At 44.8% G+C, this 26,353-nt stretch overlaps 1 protein-coding gene across 2 annotated transcripts in view; it reads right to left on the minus strand.

The window, feature by feature from the left end:
• The window catches only part of adam19a (ADAM metallopeptidase domain 19a), a 250,054-nt gene extending 241,481 nt beyond the window's left edge, over window positions 1–8,573 (minus strand). Inside the window, exon 1 of one of the 2 annotated variants that reach the window (XM_046328278.1) lies at window positions 8,346–8,573. In XM_046328278.1, the coding sequence (XP_046184234.1) occupies window positions 8,346–8,571 (226 nt within the window). In that variant the 5' untranslated portion in view covers window positions 8,572–8,573. The remainder of the gene's footprint in view (window positions 1–8,345) is intronic. The other variant, XM_046328277.1, reaches the window with a different exon arrangement.
• Between the last annotated feature and the right edge of the window lie 17,780 nt (window positions 8,574–26,353).

A 26,353-nucleotide genomic window follows, 5' to 3' on the forward strand; every position in this document is an offset into this window, starting at 1 on the left:
ACTACCCTACACACTGTTAAACTCCCCTACACACTGTTAAACTCCCCTGTTAAACTCCCCTACACACTGTTAAACTCCCCTACACACTGTTCAACTCCCCTACACACTGTTCAACTCCCCTACACACTGTTAAACTCCCCTACACACTGTTCATATCCCCTACACACTGTTAAACTCCCCTACACACTGTTCAACTCCCCTACACACTGTTAAACTACCCTACACACTGTTAAACTCCCCTACACACTGTTAAACTCCCCTGTTCAACTCCCCTACACACTGTTAAACTACCCTACACACTGTTAAACTCCCCTACACACTGTTCAACTCCCCTACACACTGTTAAACTCCCCTACACACTGTTAAACTCCCCTACACACTGTTAAACTCCCCTACACACTGTTCAACTCCCCTACACACTGTTAAACTCCCCTACACACTGTTAAACTCCCCTACACACTGTTAAACTCCCCTACACACTGTTCAACTCCCCTGTTCAACTCCCCTACACACTGTTAAACTCCCCTACACACTGTTCAACTCCCCTGTTCAACTCCCCTACACACTGTTAAACTACCCTACACACTGTTCAACTCCCCTACACACTGTTCAACTCCCCTACACACTGTTCAACTCCCCTGTTCAACTCCCCTACACACTGTTAAACTCCCCTACACACTGTTCAACTCCCCTGTTCAACTCCCCTACACACTGTTAAACTACCCTACACACTGTTAAACTCCCCTACACACTGTTCAACTCCCCTGTTCAACTCCCCTACACACTGTTAAACTCCCCTACACACTGTTAAACTCCCCTACACACTGTTCAACTCCCCTACACACTGTTAAACTCCCCTACACACTGTTAAACTCCCCTACACACTGTTAAACTCCCCTACACACTGTTAAACTCCCCTACACACTGTTCAACTCCCCTGTTCAACTCCCCTACACACTGTTAAACTCCCCTACACACTGTTCAACTCCCCTGTTCAACTCCCCTACACACTGTTAAACTCCCCTGTTCAACTCCCCTGTTCAACTCCCCTGTTCAACTCCCCTGTTAAACTCCCCTACACACTGTTCAACTCCCCTACACACTGTTCAACTCCCCTGTTAAACTCCCCTACACACTGTTAAACTACCCTACACACTGTTCAACTCCCCTGTTCAACTCCCCTACACACTGTTCAACTCCCCTGTTCAACTCCCCTACACACTGTTAAACTCCCCTGTTCAACTCCCCTGTTCAACTCCCCTACACACTGTTCAACTCCCCTGTTAAACTCCCCTACACACTGTTAAACTCCCCTGTTCAACTCCCCTGTTCAACTCCCCTACACACTGTTAAACTCCCCTGTTTAACTCCCCTGTTCAACTCCCCTACACACTGTTCAACTCCCCTGTTAAACTCCCCTACACACTGTTCAACTCCCCTGTTCAACTCCCCTGTTCAACTCCCCTACACACTGTTAAACTCCCCTACACACTGTTCAACTCCCCTGTTCAACTCCCCTACACACTGTTCAACTCCCCTACACACTGTTAAACTCCCCTGTTCAACTCCCCTACACACTGTTCAACTCCCCTGTTCAACTCCCCTGTTAAACTCCCCTACACACTGTTCAACTCCCCTACACACTGTTCAACTCCCCTGTTCAACTCCCCTGTTAAACTCCCCTACACACTGTTAAACTACCCTACACACTGTTCAACTCCCCTGTTCAACTCCCCTACACACTGTTCAACTCCCCTGTTCAACTCCCCTGTTAAACTCCCCTACACACTGTTCAACTCCCCTGTTCAACTCCCCTGTTCAACTCCCCTGTTAAACTCCCCTACACACTGTTCAACTCCCCTACACACTGTTCAACTCCCCTGTTCAACTCCCCTGTTCAACTCCCCTGTTCAACTCCCCTACACACTGTTAAACTCCCCTACACACTGTTCAACTCCCCTACACACTGTTCAACTCCCCTACACACTGTTCAACTCCCCTACACACTGTTCAACTCCCCTACACACAGTGGCTATACAATACATAAACATAACAGTTGGGATATGAATACTGACACTAAAAGAATCCCACACAGTGGACCAAAAAGGCTTTCATTAGTGGGCGGACCAAAAAGGCATCCATTAGTGGGCGGACCAAAAAGGCATTCATTAGTGGGCGGACCAAAAAGGCTTTCATTAGTGGGCGGACCAAAAAGGCTTTCATTAGTGGGCGGACCAAAAAGGCTTTCATTAGTGGGCGGACCAAAAAGGCTTTCATTAGTGGGCGGACCAAAAAGGCTTTCATTAGTGGGCGGACCAAAAAGGGGCATGACGCCTTGTTATAGTCCACATATCAAACCTTTGAGGAGAGGGAACCTACGCTCAAACTGACTGCATATTTGTAGTTAGCAAAAGGACGGAGAGAGAAAAAGAGGTGAAATACATACAGGAGCGGGCGACTAATGGAGGTTGAGCTTTTCAGAGGAAGTCTGCCTCCTACTCGTCCGTCCTCCTCCTACTCGTCCGTCCTCCTCCTGCTCTTCCGTGGAAGTTAAACCAACACTCTCTCTCCCCTTTGCGCTCTCTCTCTGAGAGCTCTCATTCCATTACATCTTCCTCAAGTTCCCGAGTCGAACCAACACTCTCTCTCCCCTTTTCGCTCTCTCTCTGGGAGCTCTCATTCCATTACATCTTCCTCAAGTTCCCGAGTCGAACCAACACCCTCTCTCCCCTTTTCGCTCTCTCTCTGAGAGCTCTCATTCCATATTCCATTACATCTTCCTCAAGTTCCCGAGTCGAACCAACACTCTCTCTCCCCTTTTCGCTCTCTCTCTGGGAGCTCTCATTCCATTACATCTTCCTCAAGTTCCCGAGTCGAACCAACACTCTCTCTCCCCTTTTCGCTCTCTTGCTCTTGTAAATGCACAGAAACAAGGCATATGTGTTGTAAGTAACTGCTGAGCGGAAATTAATTTGATGCACTATTTGATGCACTATTGTAAAGTGTCTGTTCCACTGGATGTCATAAGGTGAATGCACCAATTTGTAAGTCGCTCTGGATAAGAGCGTCTGCTAAATGACTTAAATGTAAATGTAATGTAAATGAAAAGCACAATGGTGGATAAGAGATGATTGATATTTACTCCCTAAGTGTAGGCTGAAGTCGAGTGAAAGTTACCAGTTAGCATGGGGATCGAGATGGGTTGGCTAACAAGAACTAAGAAGGCAATTAAGTGATGGCTAGTTTGGACAAAATAAGAGAGAAGAGTACCGTTGATGATAAACTGAGAGAAAATAGCTTGTTTCAAATGGATTAGCTGTGGTTTGACAAAAAAGGTGGAGAAACAAATTGAATGTTGTTTATTTTATTTTTTTCTTAAAGTCCTCTGCCACATCCCGACTCAGGGTCTCTGTATAAACCTTTGTTGATTTTGACAGATTAGATCACAGTCTCATCTCCTCCCTCCAAACATTATCCGACATGACTTGAATTAGCTTTGCTCCGAGACGTATAGCGTTGGAATTAGATTTGTTTCCGCCCCGAGATATAGGCAATGGAACCAGTGTGACTATACAATCTCTCTCTATGAGTCTGTTTACATGAACACTTAGAATTTGATATTAAACTGATTAAGGCCAAATATGGAAATAGTCATGTAAACATCTTACTCTTTTCTGAAATCGGCGTAATTTAAGTAAGCATTAAGCCAATTAAAACACCTGGTTTTCTGAGCAATCTTTAGAATTATTAGGACAGCTGAATCGGCGTTCCGGAGGTATATTTGATCTGCGTATGTGTCAGCAGCGCCAGCCTCCCTCTTAAGCATGTAAGTGACGTGAGTTCGGAAAAACTGAAAAGTACGCGTCTTCCAAATAAAATAGTTAAATAACGAGCCTAGTTGGTTTAGCCACGGAAAAATATGGGATCCTTCCCGCTAGCCATGATTGGCTGAGATAATGGATGGGCTGGACATGCCCGACAAAATGAGTTCGGATTGGTCTGCCTTGTAGCGCGCTTCTGTCTATAACATGAGCTGGTCAGTGTAGATAATCCATTCTATGTGTTCCCTCCACTTTCTGGAGGACCGAGTTTTAAATTCAGTGGAATGTCCTGTGTTATTAGATTATGATAGCTAAGGAGATGGAGAAAATTCTGGTGTCATATCTTCCTCTATGCTTTACACACCAAGCCCCTCCCCCTGCCTCTCACGCTAACCATGTTAAGAGATCACATCTTCCTCTATGGTTTACACACTAAGCCCCTCCCCCTGCCTCTCATGCTAACCATGTTAAGAGATCACATCTTCCTCTATGGTTTACACACCAAGCCCCTCCCCCTGCCTCTCATGCTAACCATGTTAAGAGATCACATCTTCCTCTATGGTTTACACACCAAGCCCCTCCCCTCAAGCCTGTTAAGAGATCACATCTTCCTCTATGGTTTACACACTAAGCCCTCCCCCTGCCTTCATGCTAACCATGTTAAGAGATCACATCTTCCTCTATGGTTTACACACCAAGCCCCTCCCCCTGCCTCTCAAGCCAACCATGTTAAGAGATCACATCTTCCTCTATGGTTTACACACCAAGCCCCTCCCCCTGCCTCTCATGCTAACCATGTTAAGAGATCACATCTTCCTCTATGGTTTACACACCAAGCCCCTCCCCCTGCCTCTCACGCTAACCATGTTAAGAGATCACATCTTCCTCTATGGTTTACACACTAAGCCCCTCCCCTGCCTCTCATGCTAACCATGTTAAGAGATCACATCTTCCTCTATGGTTTACACACTAAGCCCCTCCCCTGCCTCTCATGCTAACCATGTTAAGAGATCACATCTTCCTCTATGGTCTACACACTAAGCCCCTCCCCCTGCCTCTCATGCTAACCATGTTAAGAGATCACATCTTCCTCTATGGTTTACACACCAAGCCCCTCCCCCTGCCTCTCAAGCCAACCATGTTAAGAGATCACATCTTCCTCTATGGTTTACACACTAAGCCCCTCCCCTGCCTCTCATGCTAACCATGTTAAGAGATCACATCTTCCTCTATGGTTTACACACCAAGCCCCTCCCCTGCCTCTCAAGCCAACCATGTTAAGAGATCACATCTTCCTCTATGGTTTACACACTAAGCCCCTCCCCCTGCCTCTCATGCTAACCATGTTAAGAGATCACATCTTCCTCTATGGTTTACACACCAAGCCCCTCCCCCTGCCTCTCAAGCCAACCATCTTAAGAGATCACATCTTCCTCTCTGGTTTACACACCAAGCCCCTCCCCCTGCCTCTCAAGCCAACCATCTTAAGAGATCACATCTTCCTCTCTGGTTTACACACCAAGCCCCTCCCCCTGCCTCTCAAGCCAACCATCTTAAGAGATCACATCTTCCTCTCTGACGAGCGGTTTCAACTCACTATTTGCATTTTGAGGTTTGGTCGAACAGAATCGGTTAAATGGACACCAAAACACATTGAGACATTATTTTTACTGTAATAGTGGAGAAGTAAACTTTTCATTTTTTAAATGTCTCGACTACTCAAATTGTGCGCAGAGCAGACACTACTAAAATGAGAGTATAAATGAACATCGATTCTGAGAAATGAATGCTCAGTTTGTCGCGAGCAGCATTGGGGTACCACGTACAGAATTTTAGTCTGTTATACTAGCTGCCTAGTATGTGTTTTATAAATGTCGAACAATCATAAAACACAATTAATATTAGGAATTGGCAACTCGTTCTCATTCTGAGAAATAAGGTGGGCCACTTGATTTCAACATCTGAACAAAGTGGACAGGCCAACATGCTGTTCAAACAGGTGGAGACAGAAGGGTGTGTTCATAACAATGCAACTGTTCAACCTTGTTAGCTACTAAATAGATCCAAGTTGGCTAAACTTTAAATATAAAGATCATATGGATAATTATTTTTACTTTATTTAACCAGGCAAGTCAGTAAAGAACAAATTCTTATTTTCAATGACGGCCTGGGAACAGTGGGTTAACTGGTCTAGGAACAGTGGGTTAACTGGTCTAGGAACAGTGGGTTAACTGCCTTGTTCAGGGGCAGAATGACAGAATTTTACCTTGTCAGCTCAGGCATCCGATCTTGCAACCTTTCGGTTACTAGTCCAACACTCTAACCACTAGGTTACCTGCCACCCCTAATCGCTAGCATGTGGGCTTTAGAGATCGTTGCTGTGCCCTGTGTTTATTGTCTATAGCCTAATGCCTGCTATAAGAAGTAAGACAGTATTAGTGAATTTGCATTCTGCATGGTTATAGTTACATTTGTAACAAACAAAACAATACATTTTTCTAGACAGATTTGAAAGCCAGATCAGGGATTATTGAAAACAAAAGTAGTTAAAACTATTTTTATTCAATTATTTAAATTATTAGTGGGTCTTATGGATGTGGAAGGCTTAAATTTAGCCGTGGTATAACTTTCTTTTTTTTACCTTTATTTAACTAGTCAGTTAAGAACGGCCTAGGAACAGTGGGTTAACTGGTCTAGGAACAGTGGGTTAACTGCCTGTTCAGGGACAGAATGACAGATTTTGTACCTTGTCAGCTCAGGGGATTTCAACTTTCAACCTTCCAGTTACTAGTCCAACGCTCTAACCACTAGGCTACCCTGCCGCCCCAACTTCACAAGCCCTCAACTCATTAGATTATAGCTGACTGTTTGAAATGCAGCATATTTTACCTGTAATTCTACAACAGCGTTTATTTTGAGATTTTTATTTTATTTTTAAAATCAAGATATATATCGTGAATCAGCCATAAATGTGAGAAAATGTAGATCTGATTTTTAGGCCATATTGCCTCGCCTTATCTGGAACCAAACGATAGGGATGTCATAAGGTGAATGCACCAATTTGTAAGTCGCTCTGGATAAGAGCGTCTGCTAAATGACTTAAATGTAATGTAAATGTAACCTGAAGAGTTATAGAAAAGGTGGCATTCAACCAAACCCAGTTTCTCTTTCCTGCAGTCAAAAGTCCCAGTGGCCTCATGGGTGGAATGTTATTCATATTTTTCAGAATTTAATAATTAATCAACATTATAATTTTTTTTATTTAAAAACGGATGAAAATACAGTGTTTCTATATCATACAGTGTTGTTATATTTCAGTCTTCTGTGATGAATATTCATTGTAATATTGGGATGCAAACTCAAAATGTCATATATTTCAATTCTATATCTGACATGGTACATGTGTCTTCCTTTTTGAAGCCCATAACCACGTGTGTGAGGTGGATACTGTTGTTTCAAAGTAGATTTGTTTAAGACAACCAAGAAACACTCTGTGTGACCCTGACTTAGCCCACTGCAGTAAAAAAGTTCAAGGTAAATTCCAGGCCCCCAAAAATATATTTCGGTATTGGTTTCAGTAGTCCATTGTTGATATAATCCCAAAATGTTTTGCATGTCGGGCAAACAAGTTTTCAAGATATATCTAACTTTCAAAATACAGAAATAATGCCAGTTGTACTTTAACCAGGTTTGAGCTGCGTGTCAAGAAACTGCATTCCTCCTGCACTGAAATAATACACACATTACATTCATATAGGCTACTCAGCGTGAACTAAAATGAAACCGGACTGCATTTTTCACCATTTTCCTGGAAATGATCATGCAGGATTTGATTGAATATAGCTCATTTGCATCTATTGACCTGGTGCAGTTCAATGATATGACTCTCAGTGTGATGTTTTTATCTAACTTACTGTAGGAATAATTGTGATATAACTGTACATACTCCATAAAACGTTATGGTTCATTTCAGGATATTTAATACGCAGTATTGAACTCCGAGTCCAAATACTCTTTCAAGTCAGTATCAGCGAAGTTCGAAATATCTATTATCACCTAAAAAGGACAAGTCACTTTCAAACAACTAGAATATTTTTTATGAGTTGCCACTTTTATAAAAATAAACATGGTGTTATTAATAAGGTGTTGGCGAGGTTATAACCACAACGGCCACATTGTACTGTAGACTACCTCGTTCATTATAAGGTACTCGTCTCAATGCTCTTCCTTTTATGGACATTATACTGTAGAATTCAAACCACTCCGAGGGAAGTTGGATCGCTGACATTAGCCTTCAGTTCGTCGTCACGTTTTAAAAACACAGGAGTTGGACACAAACAGAACACGTCAACAAAATAACAAGAAATAGATCCAGTCGTTTGTTTTCTATCACGAAAGCAAACGTCTTATCAACAATGCTCGGGTGCTGCCACACGACATGCAACTGGTAGATAGAAAAGAGGGAAATAACTTTGTAAGTAGGCTATGCTACAAAGGCGAGTGCCTTTCTTTTTTTGTCTTTACCTTGTACTCGGGTATCTCCGTTTGCACTTTCCAGTATGCCATTCAGTAGTAGCAAAGACAACATAATAAGCGAACGTCCACATTGTGCCGGTGATATTTGGGCATTTTTCTGCCTATGTTTGCTGTACATCCCTGTTGTCCTCGGTACCGTTATCCGTCCTCCCGTTCGTCGCTCGCACTGATTCCCCTCGCTCTCTCTGCTTTGACTCCGGAGCGGCGCACGCATCAAAACAAGAAATGGATCTGATTAAGACCGCGAGCCCTGCCCCAGCCCCAGCCCCTGTTTCCCGGTTGTCAGAAAGATGCGCTTCAGTAAAATGACCGGCTTAATTGTCCATCAAAAAGTATCTTCAGTTGAAAGGATGTCTGTCAGTTATAATTCATCATATGAAATTTGTGCATGAGTCCATGGATTATATTAGGAACATGTAGACGTGTCTAGATAAAATATACATGTGTTGAGCCGCTCATACAAAGGGGCGGCAGCGTTGGGCCAGTAACCGAAAGGTTGCTGGATCGAATCACCGATCTGACATGGTAAAAATATGTCGTTCTGCCCCTGAACAAGGCAGTTAACCCACTCTTCCCCGGTAGGCCATTATTGTAAATAAGATTTTGTTCTTAAAATACTTGCCTAGTTAAATAAATAAAAATAACATACAACAACCAAGTAATCCATTGATGATGTCTATTTAGTGAGTCAGATTGCCAGAGTTTGACCCACTAGGATTGACCAAGCAAGTAAATAGGCATAGATTCAGACCCATTAAGTTTGAACTATTGAACTATTGATCTGTGGGCAAAGGCATTATCTATAGCTAAGGCCCACACACAATTTATTCACCAACTCAAATCATGTTTATCTGCCAAAGAAACAGAGAAAGAAGAAAACAAGATATCTCAATCCTATGAGAATAAGCCTTACTATGTTAGAATAAGCCTTATGATATGAGAATAAGCCTTACTATGTTAGAATAAGCCTTATGATGTGAGAATAAGCCTTACTATGTTAGAATAAGCCCTACTATGTTAGAATAAGCCTTATGATATGAGAATAAGCCTTACTATGTTAGAATAAGCCTTACTATGTTAGAATAAGCCTTATGATATGAGAATAAGCCCTACTATGTTAGAATAAGCCTTATGATATGAGAATAAGCCTTACTATGTTAGAATAAGCCCTACTATGTTAGAATAAGCCTTATGATATGAGAATAAGCCCTACTATGTTAGAATAAGCCTTACTATGTTAGAATAAGCCCTACTATGTTAGAATAAGCCTTACTATGTTAGAATAAGCCTTACTATGTTAGAATAAGCCTTACTATGTTAGAATAAGCCCTACTATGTTAGAATAAGCCCTACTATGTTAGAATAAGCCTTACTATGTTAGAATAAGCCCTACTATGTTAGAATAAGCCTTATGATATGAGAATAAGCCCTACTATGTTAGAATAAGCCCTACTATGTTAGAATAAGCCTTATGATATGAGAATAAGCCTTATGATATGAGAATAAGCCTTATGATATGAGAATAAGCCCTACTATGTTAGAATAAGCCTTATGATATGAGAATAAGCCCTACTATGTTAGAATAAGCCCTACTATGTTAGAATAAGCCTTATGATATGAGAATAAGCCTTATGATATGAGAATAAGCCTTATGATGTGAGAATAAGCCTTACTATGTTAGAATAAGCCTTACTATGTTAGAATAAGCCTTATGATGTGAGAATAAGCCTTATGATATGAGAATAAGCCTTATGATGTGAGAATAAGCCTTATGATATGAGAATAAGCCTTATGATGTGAGAATACACCTTATGATATGAGAATAAGCCTTACTATGTTAGAATAAGCCTTATGATGTGAGAATAAGCCTTACTATGTTAGAATAAGCCTTATGATGTGAGAATAAGCCTTACTATGTTAGAATAAGCCTTATGATGTGAGAATAAGCCTTACTATGTTAGAATAAGCCTTATGATGTGAGAATAAGCCTTACGATATGAGAATAAGCCTTACTATGTTAGAATAAGCCTTATGATGTGAGAATAAGCCTTACTATGTTAGAATAAGCCTTACTATGTTAGAATAAGCCTTATGATGTTAGAATAAGCCTTATGATGTGAGAATAAGCCCTACTATGTTAGAATAAGCCTTATGATGTGAGAATAAGCCTTACGATATGAGAATAAGCCTTATGATATGAGAATAAGCCTTACTATGTTAGAATAAGCCTTATGATGTGAGAATAAGCCTTATGATATGAGAATAAGCCTTATGATGTGAGAATAAGCCTTATGATATGAGAATAAGCCTTACTATGTTAGAATAAGCCTTATGATGTGAGAATAAGCCTTACTATGTTAGAATAAGCCTTATGATATGAGAATAAGCCTTACTATGTTAGAATAAGCCTTATGATGTGAGAATAAGCCTTACTATGTTAGAATAAGCCTTATGATGTGAGAATAAGCCTTACGATATGAGAATAAGAGTTAGAATAAGCCTTATGATATGAGAATAAGCCTTACTATGTTGAGAATAAGCCTTACTATGTTAGAATAAGCCTTACTGATGTTAGAATAAGCCTTATGATGTGAGAATAAGCCTACTATGTTAGAATAAGCCTTATGATGTGAGAATAAGCCTTATGATATGAGAATAAGCCTTATGATGTGAGAATAAGCCTTATGATATGAGAATAAGCCTTATGATGTGAGAATAAGCCCTACTATGTTAGAATAAGCCTTATGATGTGAGAATAAGCCTTACGATATGAGAATAAGCCTTATGATGTGAGAATAAGCCTTATGATATGAGAATAAGCCTTATGATGTGAGAATAAGCCCTACTATGTTAGAATAAGCCTTATGATATGAGAATAAGCCTTACTATGTTGCGATGAAGAACATGTTGTTGGTTTTGTAGGCATCTGAGAGGCTTGACGGAAGAACACATTGCTTCTGGGCGATTTGAAGTCACAACTAGATCCCATTACTTTATATATGTACAGTATATGAATTATTTGGGAACGTTTGCATAAATTCAGTAATATAAAATGGAAAATGAATAATACATTGGAAAATGCCATTTGTGAAGTGGGGTGCCAAACCCGGTTGCCATTTCCAAACACTTTGAATAATCCACCTTGAATATTTAGTATGGTTGAAAGACAGAGGACCTTTCGAAACTGGACATACAGCAAGCCTTTTAAATGAAAGATTTGACCTCCTCTTGTCATTGGTCTGTATCGAGCAGTCCCAATCAAGAAGTAATAATCTCTGATATAGCTAATGACGAATACCTGTGTCGCATATGAAACACAGCCCCAAAACATCAAGCGCATCATGAAACACAGCCCCAAATCATCAAGCCAGGGTAAGCCTACAAACACATCCCCAAAACATCAAGCCAGGGTAAAGCCTACACGAAACACAGCCCTTACTTTAAGTGTTTCTAAAATCCCCTATTTAAAAAATGAATGGATGAATGAATGAACTATTTCCTTGTTTTACCGCTAGGTTTTATGGGTATTATGACTCATACTGGGGTACTCTATTGTATTTTCTTACCATCCACTATCTAGCAGAAATAAAAGGAAATCCCAAAAGCTGAAACACTCCAAAAAGCTATATGTTTCACTAGAGCATTAAATGAAATCCCAGTACCCGATCCACTCCAAAAAGCTATCTGTTTCCCTAGAGCATTAAATGAAATGCCAGTACCCGATCCACTCCAAAAAGCTATCTGTTTCCCTAGAGCATTAAATGAAATGCCAGTACCCGATCCACTCCAAAAAGCTATCTGTTTCCCTAGAGCATTAAATGAAATGCCAGTACCCGATCCACTCCAAAAAGCTATCTGTTTCCCTAGAGCATTAAATGAAATCCCAGTACCCGATCCACTCCAAAAAGCTATCTGTTTCCCTAGAGCATTAAATGAAATGTCAGTACCCGATCCACTCCAAAAAGCTATCTGTTTCCCTAGAGCGTTAAGATCATGTGCTTGCCAGCTGCTAAACTAAAACCCATTATAACCATGGATCTGTCCCAAATTACACCCTATTCCCTGTGTAGTGCACTGCTTTTGACCAGGGCCTAGCTATATAAAATAACAAAATAGTGCACTAAATAGGAAATAAGGTGACATTTAGGATGCAGACCATGCCTGCCAGTACCAGCACTCCAAACACGTTACCAGGCCAGAGAGGTAGTGTATAAGAAGGTGGCCAAAAACATTGTCTCTTTTCCCCCTCCCTGACACTGTTGTCAAACGGTTTATTGTCACGCTCACGCTCTTCTACTCCAGGATTACGGCTTTAAAATTTCGACTTCCCACCCAGACGGATTTAAATGCACCTCATTCGGAACACATATTTCTGCCGGCCACACAACCCCCTGTGATGCTTTAAAGCCCAGCTTATGGGGAAGTTGGACGTGGTGTTTGTTCATTTGGTTATCGCACGGACGAGTTGTTCTTTTGTGTTTGCCTGAGTTCATATTTCTCTGGTTATTGTTAAACACTTGTTTCATTTGAAAGGTCAAGGGGCTTAAGACGTAAAAGGGGAGCAAATCCCTTGGACTATACACAAAGCATATGGAGAGAAAAGGTTGGTTCAAAAGGACCTCAGACAAAAAGGATGGTATAAATGAGTCGATATGGACTGGTCTCGGGAAAGGAAAGCCTCTATATTATCCTACACTAGAGATAGCGTATCTCTTAAAGAAAAACACAAAAAAAACTATTGACTCTACCTTCCAAGTGTCAACTTCTTATTCTATAACATGAAAATGGAAAATCCAGACTTCATCCAGTCTCTCTGAACAGAGCTGGGCTTCTGCTTTTCTTTGGTGCAGTTTTATGGCATTCAGTCACTGTCACGATTAAAATCAGAGGGCTGGGAGAAAGCTAAAGAGAGAGGGGAGATGTCGGTGTGCTTTCTCAGATATGCAATCGACTTCAAGCACATTTCACAATACTCTACCCTCCACCTCTGTCGACTCCAACAAATACCTTTCATACAATATCACTACTTTTATTGATTAGCCCAGCAGTAGCTTGAACGTAAATGTAGTGGATAGTGAAAAGACAAGGTTGTGAAATAAATCACTTCCCATACAGACACATTGTACTGTATATACAAAATACCCATTTAAATGATTAGATTTGGCTATTTCTTCCACACTCGTTGCTGGCAGGTGTATAAAATCGAGCACACGGCAATGCAATCTCCATAGACAAACATTGTCAGTAGAATGGCCTTACTGAAGAGATCAGTGACTCTCAACCAGGCACCGTCATAGGATGCCACCTTTTCCAACAAGTCAGTTCGTCAAATTTCTGCCCTGCTAGAGCTGCCTCGGTCAACTGTAAGTGCTGTTATTGTGAAGTGGAAATGTCTTGGAGCAACAATGGCTCAGCCACGAAGTGGTAGGCCACACAATCTCACAGAACAGGACTGTGTAAAAATTGTCTGTCCTCGGTTGCAATGCTCGCTACCAAGTTCCAAACTGCCTCTGGAAGCAACGTCAGCGCAAGAACTGTTCGTCGGGAGCTTCATAAAATGGCTTTCCATGGCCGAGCAGCCCACACATAAGCCTAAGATCCCTTGACATTGCTCATGGTGTCGGCTGGAGAGGTTTGCCGCCATTGCACTCTGGAGCAGTGGAAATGCTTTCTCTAGAGTGATGAATCACGCTTCACGATCTGGCAGTTAGACGGACCAATCTGGATTTGGCAGATGCCAGGAGAACGCTATCTGGCCAAATGCATAGTGCCACCTATAAAGTTTGGTGGAGGAGGAATAATGTTCTGGGGCTGTTTTTCATGGTTCGGGCTAGGCTACTTAGTTCCAGTGAATGAAAATCTTAACACTACAGCATACAATGACATTCTAGATGATTCTGTGCTTCCAACTTTGAGGCAACAGTTTGGATAAGGCCCTTTCTTGTTTCAGCAAGACAATTTCCCCGTGCACAAAGCGAGGTCCCGTACAGAAATGGTTTGTCGAGATCGGTGTGGAAGAACTTGACTGGCCTGCACAGAGCCCTGACCTCAATCCCATCGAACACCTTTGGGATGAATTAGAACATCAACCATGAGCCAGGCCGAATCGTCCAACTTCAGTGCCAAACCTCACTAATGCTTTTGTGGCTGAATGGAAGCAAGTCCCTGCAGCAATGTTCCATCATCTATTGGTTATCCTTCCCAGAAAAGTGGAGGCTGTTATAGCAGCAAAGGGGACCAACTCCATTTTAATGCCCATGATTTTGGAATGAGATGTTCGACGAGCAGGTGTCCACATACTTTTGGTTATATAGTGTATGTTACACATACATTGCAGAGAATTAATCTGGTATGATTACAACCTAATCTTTATTTGAACTAGTAATCTTCACTAGATGAGTCCTTGGGAATGATGAAAAGAAAGTCTGGTTCTTTCCACACACACACACACACACACACACACACACACACACACACACACACACACACACACACACACACACACACACACACACACACACACACACACACACACACACACACACACACACACACACACACACACACACACACACACACACACACACACTAAGACCTGAAATTAACGATATCATTCTCCTTTCAAAGCATAGTTTCTCTTTGTTGCAGAGTTCAGATTGGCTGTGCAGTTGAAAGTTGGCGTATAAAATAAATTATTTTTATTACCTTGTTGCTGCTGTAGTTTGTGTTCTTCAAGGACCCTGGTGTTAAATACTAGTGCATCATCATCGTTCGCTGACTACCCCCGCTCTTAACCAACCAACCAACCAACCAACCACACACACAAACACACACACGCAGAGACACACAATCCCCCCCCCCCATTTAGGAGCCTGGTGACTGATTTATCGGGGAGTTCTAGAAGTCTGGTGACTGATTTATCGGGGGTTCTAGAAGTCTGTGACTGATTGATTGGGGGTTCTAGAAGTCTGGTGACTGATTGATTGGGGGTTCTAGAAGTCTGGTGACTGATTGATCGGGGGTTCTAGAAGTCTGGTGACTGATTGATCGGGGGTTCTAGAAGTCTGGTGACTGATTGATCGGGGGTTCTAGTCTGGTGACTGATTGTCTGGTCTGACTGATTGATCGGGGGGTTCTAGAAGTCTGGTGACTGATTGATCGGGGGTTCTAGAAGTCTGGTGACTGATTGATCGGGGGTTCTAGAAGTCTGGTGACTGATTGATCGGGGGTTCTAGAAGTCTGGTGACTGATTGATCTAGAAGTCTGGTGACTGATTGATCGGGGGTCTAGAAGTCTGGTGACTGATTGATCGGGGGGGGTCTAGAAGTCTGGTGACATTTTGTCAATATATACCATTTTAGCATTTTTCCCTACAAACCTTTTGTTTTACTAATTAACCAATGATTTGGCTTATTATCACAGTCAAATAGTTTGAATTCAGCACGTTTTCAAGACCTCAAGTTGGCGGTTGTTTTTGGTTAGCTAGCTAGCTTATGTTAGCTGGCTAGCATTAGCATAAATCTCAAACTTCTTTTGATTTGATTATACCTATTGTTCGGAGGTTGAGGATGGAGAGAAGCCGGAGTAGAGCGATGACAGATGACCATGACTGTATGGAGGACTAAGTTATAAGGCTTCTCCTAAATTACTATTGAAGTATGATGTGCTTTCTAGCGGCCAAGTGGGGGCTGCAATTTGGTAGGAGCTAGCTAGCTACTAGTCCAGCAGCTAGGAGAAAAACTCTTAACTTCATCTCTACTACAGAAGGTGTGTATTGTGAGACAACGTGATGACGACGTGCTACCAGCAGCTGCCTTCTCTCCCCTTTGACCTCCTCAACCAAGCCATGAACTTTCTCAACCTTCAGTCTCTTGACCGATGACCTCATAATGATTCATGTTGTTGTTTTAGAACAGTTGTTGTTGTTGTTGCTTTACAGCGCTTTAAATAAATGATGATTATTAGTATATGTTTTTATTGGGGAACCTATAACAACGCAAAGCTTTTTTTTATTGTCAGAGATACAACATGTTCTCTCACTGACATAGTACTTTTTGTAAATAATTCAACACTACGAAGATATCACATTCCGCTGAATAGCTTTAGTAGACAATTTCCATATTGTTTTGTTTTGCTTTATTCCCCTTAAATGCAGGCATTATTTTTATATTGTCTCTTCAATGCTTTGGGTCGAGTTTTGACAGTTTTTTATTATTATTCTTGAACACAGAACAAAGAGTCTACTAAGGACTTTAAGCGCCTGACGCCACGGCGACAACTGCCACTGCCTTCGACGACAACAACAACCCAAAATCCAATTCAGTAATGTGGCGTTGCTAATTTTATGACAGGAATGCCTCTTTTACTAAATTGCCAAACAGCCTGCTCTGTGAGGCTGGGGATGGGATAAATGTATATGTCACGTTTGTTATGAAGCCTAACTGGGTAAAAGGAAATTGCCGGAGCCCAGACTCCATAGTAGGGCCTGGAGGGTAGAGTGAGAGAGAGAGTGAGAGAGTGTGTGTGAGAGAGAGAGAGAGAGAGAGAGAGAGAGAGAGAGAGAGAGAGAGAGAGAGAGAGAGAGAGAGAGAGAGAGAGAAAGGAGAGAGAGAGACAAAGGGAGAGAGACAAAGGGGACAGGGAGAGAGAGAGAGAGAGAGAGAGAGAGAGAGAGAGAGAGAGAGAGAGAGAGAGAGAGAGAGAGAGAGAGAGAGAGAGAGAGAGAGAGAGATGGGGAGAGAGAGAGAGAGAGAGAGAGAGAGAGAGAGAGAGAGAGAGAGAGAGAGAGAGAGAGAGAGAGAGAGAGAGAGAGAGAGAGAGAGAGAGAGAGAGAGAGAAAGGCATATCAGTTAGAACAATGCTGCTCTAAGCTGGTTTGTCTGACACACGAGATAAGTGTGCAGAGGGTTCACGTTGGGTCCTCAAGCTGTTTTTGCTGAGATACACAAAAGCACCACTTGATAGGCTACACACTCAGTCAGCCAGCCCCGCTGGATAGTGCAGGAGAGTGAGTGGATGGATGGAGGTTGTGTCTGAATGGTGTGTCTGCCTCAACACCACCCCGAAGGACAACACAACATTTCAACTGCTGGGTCGTGACAATAGGATTTTCAGAGCAAGCTGTTTCGGTGGGGCATCGCTACTGGGAAAACAAATGTCACAACAATCGTATGTTGGATGCTGACAACAGCAGAAAGATAGAGTGTAGAGCTAATTGGTCTAATGACTACAGGGTTGCTGTCCAAGTGGATACAGCTGCTGGCAGGCATAGTGCCTTATAGGATAGGAAAATGCCTGCATACACCATATGATAGTGTACTGTAAGGGTTTAGTCTAGTGATGTCTGCCATGTTTGCTTCTTATGGGGAGTTCAATGGGGAGTTCAATGGGAGTTCAATGGGGAGTTCAATGGAGAGTTCAATGGGGAGTTCAATGGGGAGATCAATGGGGAGTTCAATGGGGAATTCAATGGGGAGTTCAATGGGGAGTTCAATGGGGAGTTCAATTGGGGAGTTCAATGGGGAGATCAATGGGGAGTTCAATGGGGAATTCAATGGGGAGTTCAATGGGGAGTTCAATGGGGAGTTCAATTGGGGATTTCAATGGGGAGTTCAATGGGGAGTTCAATGGGGAGTTCAATGGGGAGTTCAATGGGGAGTTCAATGGGGAGTTCAATGGGGAGTTCAATGGGGATTTCAATGGGGAATTCAATGGGGAGTTCAATGGGGAGTTCAATGGGGAGTTCAATTGGGGAGTTCAATGGGGAGATCAATGGGGAGTTCAATGGGGAGTTCAATGGGGAGTTCAATGGGGATTTCAATGGGGAGTTCAATGGGGATTTCAATGGGGAATTCAATGGGGAGTTCAATGGGGATTTCAATGGGGAATTCAATGGGGAGTTCAATGGGGAGTTCAATGGGGAGTTCAATTGGGGAGTTCAATGGGGAGTTCAGTTCAATGGGGAGTTCAAGGGCGAGTTCAATGGCGAGTTCAATGGGGAGTTCAATTGGGGAGTTCAATGGCGAGTTCAATGGGGAGTTCAATTGGGGAGTTCAATGGCGAGTTCAATGAGTCCTCTGGGATCCCGAGTGGCGAAGCGGTCTAAGGCACTGCATCTCAGTGCTAGAGGTGTCACTACAAAACCCTGGTTCAATTCCAGGCTGTATCACAACCGGCTGTGATTGGGAGTCCCATAGGGTGGCGCACAAAAGGCCCAGAAATGTCGGGGTTATGGTTTGGCCGGTGTTAGGCAGTCAGTGTAAATAAGAATTTATTCTTAACTGACTTGCCTACTAAAATAAAGGTAAAATGAAAATAAAACGTGTCATCCTGTCTCTGACTTTAAGTCCAACATTTCTTTCCTCAGAGTGAATGGTAATAACAGAGCAGACTTACTTTACAGAGCTATGGGCCCCTTCTCCTCCCTAACCACACAAACCTATAGTCTGCCTAGACTGCCCACAGTTCAGTTCGCCTCTGCAACAGCTAAGACGACACAATTTTTTTCTAACTTCCAGGAATAACATTTTCTCTCAGTATAACCCCAAAATAACAATTATTTCCAATAATTATTGCCTCCCTCTCTCACTGCCACACGCCTCCCTCTCTCACTGTCACACGTCTCCCTCTCTCACTGTCACACGCCTCCCTCTCTCACTGCCACACGCCTCCCTCTCCCTCTCTCACTGTCACACGCCTCCCTCTCCCTCTCCCTCTCTCACTGCCACAAGCCTCCCTCTCCCTCTCTCACTGCCACAAGCCTCCCTCTCCCTCTCTCACTGTCACACGCCTCCCTCTCTCACTGCCACACGTCTCCCTCTCTCACTGCCACACGCCTCCCTCTCTCACTGTCACACGCCTCCCTCTCTCACTGTCACACGCCTCCCTCTCTCACTGCCACACGCCTCCCTCTCTCACTGTCACACGCCTCCCTCTCTCACTGCCACACGCCTCCCTCTCTCACTGCCACACGCCTCCCTCTCTCACTGTCACACGCCTCCCTCTCCCTCTCTCACTGTCACACGCCTCCCTCTCTCACTGCCACACGCCTCCCTCTCTCACTGTCACACGCCTCCCTCTCCCTCTCTCACTGTCACACGCCTCCCTCTCCCTCTCTCACTGTCACACGCCTCCCTCTCCCTCTCTCACTGTCACACGCCTCCCTCTCCCTCTCTCACTGTCACACGCCTCCCTCTCTCACTGCCACACGCCTCCCTCTCCCTCTCTCACTGCCACACGCCTCCCTCTCTCACTGTCACACGCCTCCCTCTCTCACTGTCACACGCCTCCCTGTCTCACTGTCACACGCCTCCCTCACTCACTGTCACACGCCTCCCTCTCTCACTGTCACACGCCTCCCTCTCTCACTGGCACACGCCTCCCTCTCTCACTGTCACACGCCTCCCTCTCCCTCTCTCACTGTCACACGCCTCCCTCTCTCACTACCACACGCCTCCCTCTCTCACTGCCACACGCCTCCCTCTCTCACTGTCACACGCCTCCCTCTCCCTCTCTCACTGTCACACGCCTCCCTCTCCCTCTCTCACTGTCACACGCCTCCCTCTCTCACTGCCACACGCCTCCCTCTCTCACTGTCACACGCCTCCCTCTCCCTCTCTCACTGTCACACGCCTCCCTCTCCCTCTCTCACTGTCACACGCCTCCCTCTCTCACTGCCACACGCCTCCCTCTCTCACTGCCACACGCCTCCCTCTCTCACTGCCACACGCCTCCCTCTCTCACTGCCACACGCCTCCCTCTCCCTCTCTCACTGTCACACGCCTCCCTCTCTCACTGTCACACGCCTCCCTCTCTCACTGCCACACGCCTCCCTCTCTCACTGCCACACGTCTCCCTCTCTCACTGTCACACGCCTCCCTCTCTCACTGTCACACGCCCCCTCTCTCACTGCCACACGCCTCCCTCTCTCACTGTCACACGCCTCCCTCTCTCACTGCCACACGCCTCCCTCTCTCACTGTCACACGCCTCCCTCTCTCACTGCCACAAGCCTCCCTCTCTCACTGCCACAAGCCTCCCTCTCCCTCTCTCACTGCCACAAGCATCCCTCTCCCTCTCTCACTGTCACACGCCTCCCTCTCTCACTGCCACACGCCTCCCTCTCTCACTGCCACACGCCTCCCTCTCTCACTGTCACACGCCTCCCTCTCTCACTGTCACACGCCTCCCTCTCTCACTGCCACACGCCTCCCTCTCTCACTGTCACACGCCTCCCTCTCTCACTGCCACACGCCTCCCTCTCTCACTGCCACACGCCTCCCTCTCTCACTGTCACACGCCTCCCTCTCCCTCTCTCACTGTCACACGCCTCCCTCTCCCTCTCTCACTGTCACACGCCTCCCTCTCCCTCTCTCACTGTCACACACCTCCCTCTCTCACTGCCACACGCCTCCCTCTCTCACTGTCACACGCCTCCCTCTCCCTCTCCTCACTGTCACACGCCTCCCTCTCCCTCTCTCACTGTCACACGCCTCCCTCTCCCTCTCTCACTGTCACACGCCTCCCTCTCCCTCTCTCACTGTCACACGCCTCCCTCTCTCACTGCCACACGCCTCCCTCTCCCTCTCACTGCCACACGCCTCCCTCTCTCTCACTGCCACACGCCTCCCTCTCTCACTGTCACACGCCTCCCTCTCTCACTGTCACACGCCTCCCTGTCTCACTGTCACACGCCTCCCTCACTCACTGTCACACGCCTCCCTCTCTCACTGTCACACGCCTCCCTCTCTCACTGGCACACGCCTCCCTCTCTCACTGTCACACGCCTCCCACTCTCCCTCTCTCTCACTGTCACACGCCTCCCTCTCTCACTACCACACGCCCCTCTCACTGTCACTCTCACTGCCACACACTGCCACACGCCTCTCTCACTGTCACACGCCTCCCTCTCCCTCCCTCTCTCACTGTCACACGCCTCCCTCCCTCCACACGCCTCCCTCTCTCACTGTCACACGCCTCCCTCTCTCTCACTGCCACACGCCTCCCTCTCTCACTGTCACACGCCTCCCTCTCTCACTGTCACACGCCTCCCTCTCACTGCCACACGCCTCCCTCTCACTGTCACACGCCTCCCTCTCTCACTGCCACACGCCTCCCTCTCTCACTGCCACACGCCTCCCTCTCTCACTGCCACACGCCTCCCTCTCTCACTGCCACACGCCTCCCTCTCCTCTCACTGTCACACGCCTCCCCTCTCACTGTCACACGCCTCCCTCTCTCACTGCCACACGCACTGCCACTGCCACGCCTCCCTCCTCTCACTGCCACACGTCTCCCTCTCTCACTGTCACACGCCTCCCTCTCTCACTGCCACACGCCTCCCTCTCTCACTGCCACACGCCTCCCTCTCTCACTGTCACACGCCTCCCTCTCTCACTGCCACACGCCTCCCTCTCTCACTGTCACACGCCTCCCTCTCTCACTGCCACACGCCTCCCTCTCACAGTGCCACATGCCTCCCTCTCTCACTGCCACACGCCTCCCTCTCTCACTGCCACACGCCTCCCTCTCTCACTGCCACACGCCTCCCTCTCTCACTGCCACACGCCTCCCTCTCTCACTGCCACACGCCTCCCTCTCTCACTGCCACACGCCTCCTGCCACACGCCTCTCTCACTGCCACACGCCTCCCTCTCTCACTGCCACACACCTCCCTCTCTCACTGTCACACGCCTCCCTCTCTCACTGCCACACGCCTCCCTCTCTCACTGCCATACGCCTCCCTCTCCCTCTCTCACTGTCACACGCCTCCCTCTCTCACTGTCACACGCCTCCCTCTCCCTCTCTCACTGTCACACGCCTCCCTCTCTCACTGCCACACGCCTCCCTCTCCCTCTCTCACTGCCACACGCCTCCCTCTCCCTCTCTCACTGTCACACGCCTCCCTCTCTCACTGCCACACGCCTCCCTCTCTCACTGCCACACGCCTCCCTCTCCCTCTCTCACTGTCACACGCCTCCCTCTCTCACTGCCACACGCCTCCCTCTCTCACTGCCACACGCCTCCCTCTCTCACTGCCACACGCCTCCCTCTCTCACTGCCACACGCCTCCCTCTCTCACTGCCACACGCCTCCCTCTCTCACTTCCAATTCCTGACGGAAATATTTTTTTTATATAAGTTAATTAAGAGGAGTAAAGGCAGTGATAAGAGCCTACTAGTCAGCCTCTCTAGTACAGTAATTGCATTTTTCACCCTGGTATTTGAAGCTGGGGGTCATCGTGTATCAGAGGACCACACACTAAGAAGATAAGACACCTAATTATGCTACAGGGCAAAGATGGCGGCAGGCCAATTGGCTAACAAATTACAGGAAGCGTATGTGTGTGAGTCTCAAATGTCTACTCCCTTATTGATTCTTTAATAACTTAACCTATATGCTTCCTAAGGTGGTAGCTTGGGAAATAACAAATGGCTTTTCAGAGCAGTGTTTATTATGTTTTACTACACAGAATCTGAGTAAAAATTCATAAAAGGGAGATTGGATTTGAGAGGAATATTTCTGTCAGGAGGTGGGCCTGGTCTACACAGTAGTAGCAGTGTAGTGTTATAAGTAAGTGAGCTTTTATTTTCAGCACAATAGTCACGCATGGAAAACCATTTGGAAAATTAGGCCCATAATGGAAATAAACATGGCTGTAAATCCCTAACTTTCCAGTCATGTGCGATATCTTTTTACTGGTAATATAAAAGACATTTTATGGATGGAGAGGGAGGGGGCTTGGGAAGGAAACAGACCCATCTCCGAGGCAGCCATGTTCATGCGAAAAGTAGCTTTCTCTTCAATTACCTTTCCCAGAGTGAATCCAATCTGACTGAAATTGACAAAGGGAACAAGCTGCACATCTCCAGCCGTGTAAATATTAATATTGGGAGTATTAAAGCAGAACACTCCTGGCTGGCATCGCCGTCACAGTCTTGCAGGTTTGAATCTGCGCCTGACCATTGTGATCGATCTCAGCCGGGTTTGATTACAGCACTGATTGGACTCAGCGGGGTAATGGTGTTCTGTCCAATAAGATCGAAGGCAAATGAGTTTGCTGGTGCTGTGTAGCTCAATTGGTAACGCCAGGGTAGTGGGTTCGATCCCCGGGACCACCCATACGTAGAATGTTTGCACACATGACTGTAAGTCGCTTTGGATAAAAGCGTCTGCTAAATGGCATATATTATTATTATTATTATTATTATTATTATTAAAAGCCAAGATGGATAATTCATATCTCATTAAAAAATATATATCCCAATGCTGCATCATTTCCATCTTATTTACCTACCACTATGATGAGAGAAGAGAAAGATGACTGAAGTTATAACCCAGCTAACACTTATACGGAGAGAGAACGTTTTTGTTGTGTTTTCCTTTAGGTAGGAATCTTATCAAAATAGATAGATATTCATATTTTTCATATATTTCAGACACATTAACGTGTCCAGTTTTCTGAGGGTTAGTAGACTAATTCCATCAACATCCCATTAGACATTTAAATGGTTATTTATTTTAAGGGTGAACATTCTCACAGTAGCATTTACATTTGAATCGTTCAACAGACTCTCTTGTCCAGAGGAAAATACATTTAGTGATTACATACATCATCTTATTTATTTACCAGGTCCCCAGTGGGAATCAAACCCACAACCCTGGCATTACTAGCACCATGCTCTACCAAATGAGCTACACAGAACATGGTTGATAAATTCTCAGAACATAATAATGTTCTAGACACATTTGAAGAACGTTCCCGTGTATCAGTCACCTTCGTCACGGCACCCCCGTAGTACTGTGGCCAATCAAATCAATGGTCTTACTGGTGAACCAATCATCTATTCACGGCTCTTTGTTTTTGTCGGCAAGGTTAGGGACAAAAAGACAAACAATTATTTTAACGTATTTGCCATATTTGTCACACTTTGCCTACATTGTGTGTGTGTTCATTTATACAGTGATTATTATTCCACATGTCCTCCTCTGTGATTTGAACTCACAACCTCTTGGTTCAATGATTCCAATCGTCTTGCCATCCCACCATGTACGTGTCACTTAATATGACTATTTTCTTATCGTTGATTTTATTGACTTATTTCAGCCATTTTAGGGCTTTTTGTATAGTTGATGAATGTTGGTGGGGCATATAACCCTGTTTCAATGACACTCCTGAATCACGATCATCAATACAAATCCCTTTTCTTGAGTGTGCTTTTAACAGAGCTGAGATTTACATCACTACGATAAATAAAATATGAACTGATTAACCGACACAGACGTGGCAGCAGAAAGCCTGGAATGAGTTCAAATCCCAGGTGAGGACATGCTGAATATTAAATGAAAAGACATCTTGTCATTATGAATGTGAAAGTGTGTCAAATATGTAAGTTGAAAACACTGTATGTTAAAGGAATTGTGTGTGAGTGTCTGTTACCGTGCCAACAGACAAAGAGCTGATTGTTCACCAATCAGGGCCTTAATAGCCTTGGCCATTTTTTTTTTTTACATTTCTTTGGGTCCTGACAACTGAAACACAGAAATGTTCCTGCAACGTTCCCGTGAAAACGTGTCTAGAACATCCATATCTTATATTCTGAGAACATGGCAACCATGAGAACATGGCAACCATGTTCTGGCTATGTTCTGTTTGACGTTAAGAGAGAGAGAGTCCCTGTACATCACTGGAGCGTTCCTATGAGAAGGTTATAGGGTAAACAACAAAACGAGACCCTTAAGGGAACGGTCTCTCGGAAACAGTCCCTGTACATCACTGGAGTGTTCCTATGAGAAGGTTATAGGGTAAACAACAAAACGAGACCCTTAAGGGAACGTTCTATAAGGTTGTGGAAACGCTTGTCGTTAGCTGGGAAGAAAGAGAGGCTTTTCTATTAATGAAATAAGAATTAGGGCAGGCCTTAGCTAGTATCTCTGAGTGACCCTACCAGTGGGACCAAAGTGTGGTTCAACAAGACACCTGAGGCTGATCACTTGACCTTTATGTCAACGACACCTGAGGCTGATCACTTGACCTTTATGTCAACGACACCTGAGGCTGATCACTTGACCTTTATGTCAACGACACCTGAGGCTGATCACTTGACCTTTATGTCAACGACACCTGAGGCTGATCACTTGACCTTTATGTCACTTGACCTTTATGAACACCTGAGGCTGATCACTTGACCTTTATGTCAACGACACCTGAGGCTGATCACTTGACCTTTATGTCAACGACACCTGAGGCTGATCACTTGACCTTTATGTCAACGACACCTGAGGCTGATCACTTGACCTTTATGTCAACGACACCTGGGCTGATGTCGTTGAGCTGCGGTGCTGATTTATAAGGCCTCGTGAGCCATTCTCTGGCCTAAAAATAGATTAGAGCGTCTATTCAGTGTATTGTCACGATGAGCGATATGGTACTTTCGATTCAACAATTGATACTGAAACCAGATTAATGTTTGTTTGGTGAGTACCAAGTTCCATACCAGTCTGCCTATTTCTAAAGAGAAAATGAACAAAAATATAAAATATAAACGCAACATGCAACAACAATTTTACTGAGTTATAGCTCATATAAGGACATCAGTACAATTGAAATAAATTCATTAAGGCCTTAAATCTATGGATTTCACATGACTGAGTAGAGGCGCAGACCTGGATGGACCTGGGAGGGCAGCCAGGCCCAGCCAATTATAATTTGTTTTTCCCCACAAAAGACAGAAATACTCCTCAGTTTCATCAGTTGTCCAGGTGGCTGGTCTCAGACGATTCCGCAACTGAATAAGACAGATGTGGAGGTCCTGGACTGGTGTGATTACAGGTGGTCTGTGGTTGTGAGGCAAGTTGGACATACTGCCAAATTCTCTAAAATGACATTGGAGGCAGCTTATGGTAGAGACATTAACATTCAATTCTCTGGCATCAGCTCTGGTGGACATTCCTGCAGTCAGCATGCCAATTGCACGCCCCCTCAGAAAATCTGTGACA

Source organism: Oncorhynchus gorbuscha, linkage group LG25 (genome assembly GCF_021184085.1).
Source record: "Oncorhynchus gorbuscha isolate QuinsamMale2020 ecotype Even-year linkage group LG25, OgorEven_v1.0, whole genome shotgun sequence".
Taxonomy (NCBI): Eukaryota; Metazoa; Chordata; class Actinopteri; order Salmoniformes; family Salmonidae; genus Oncorhynchus; species Oncorhynchus gorbuscha.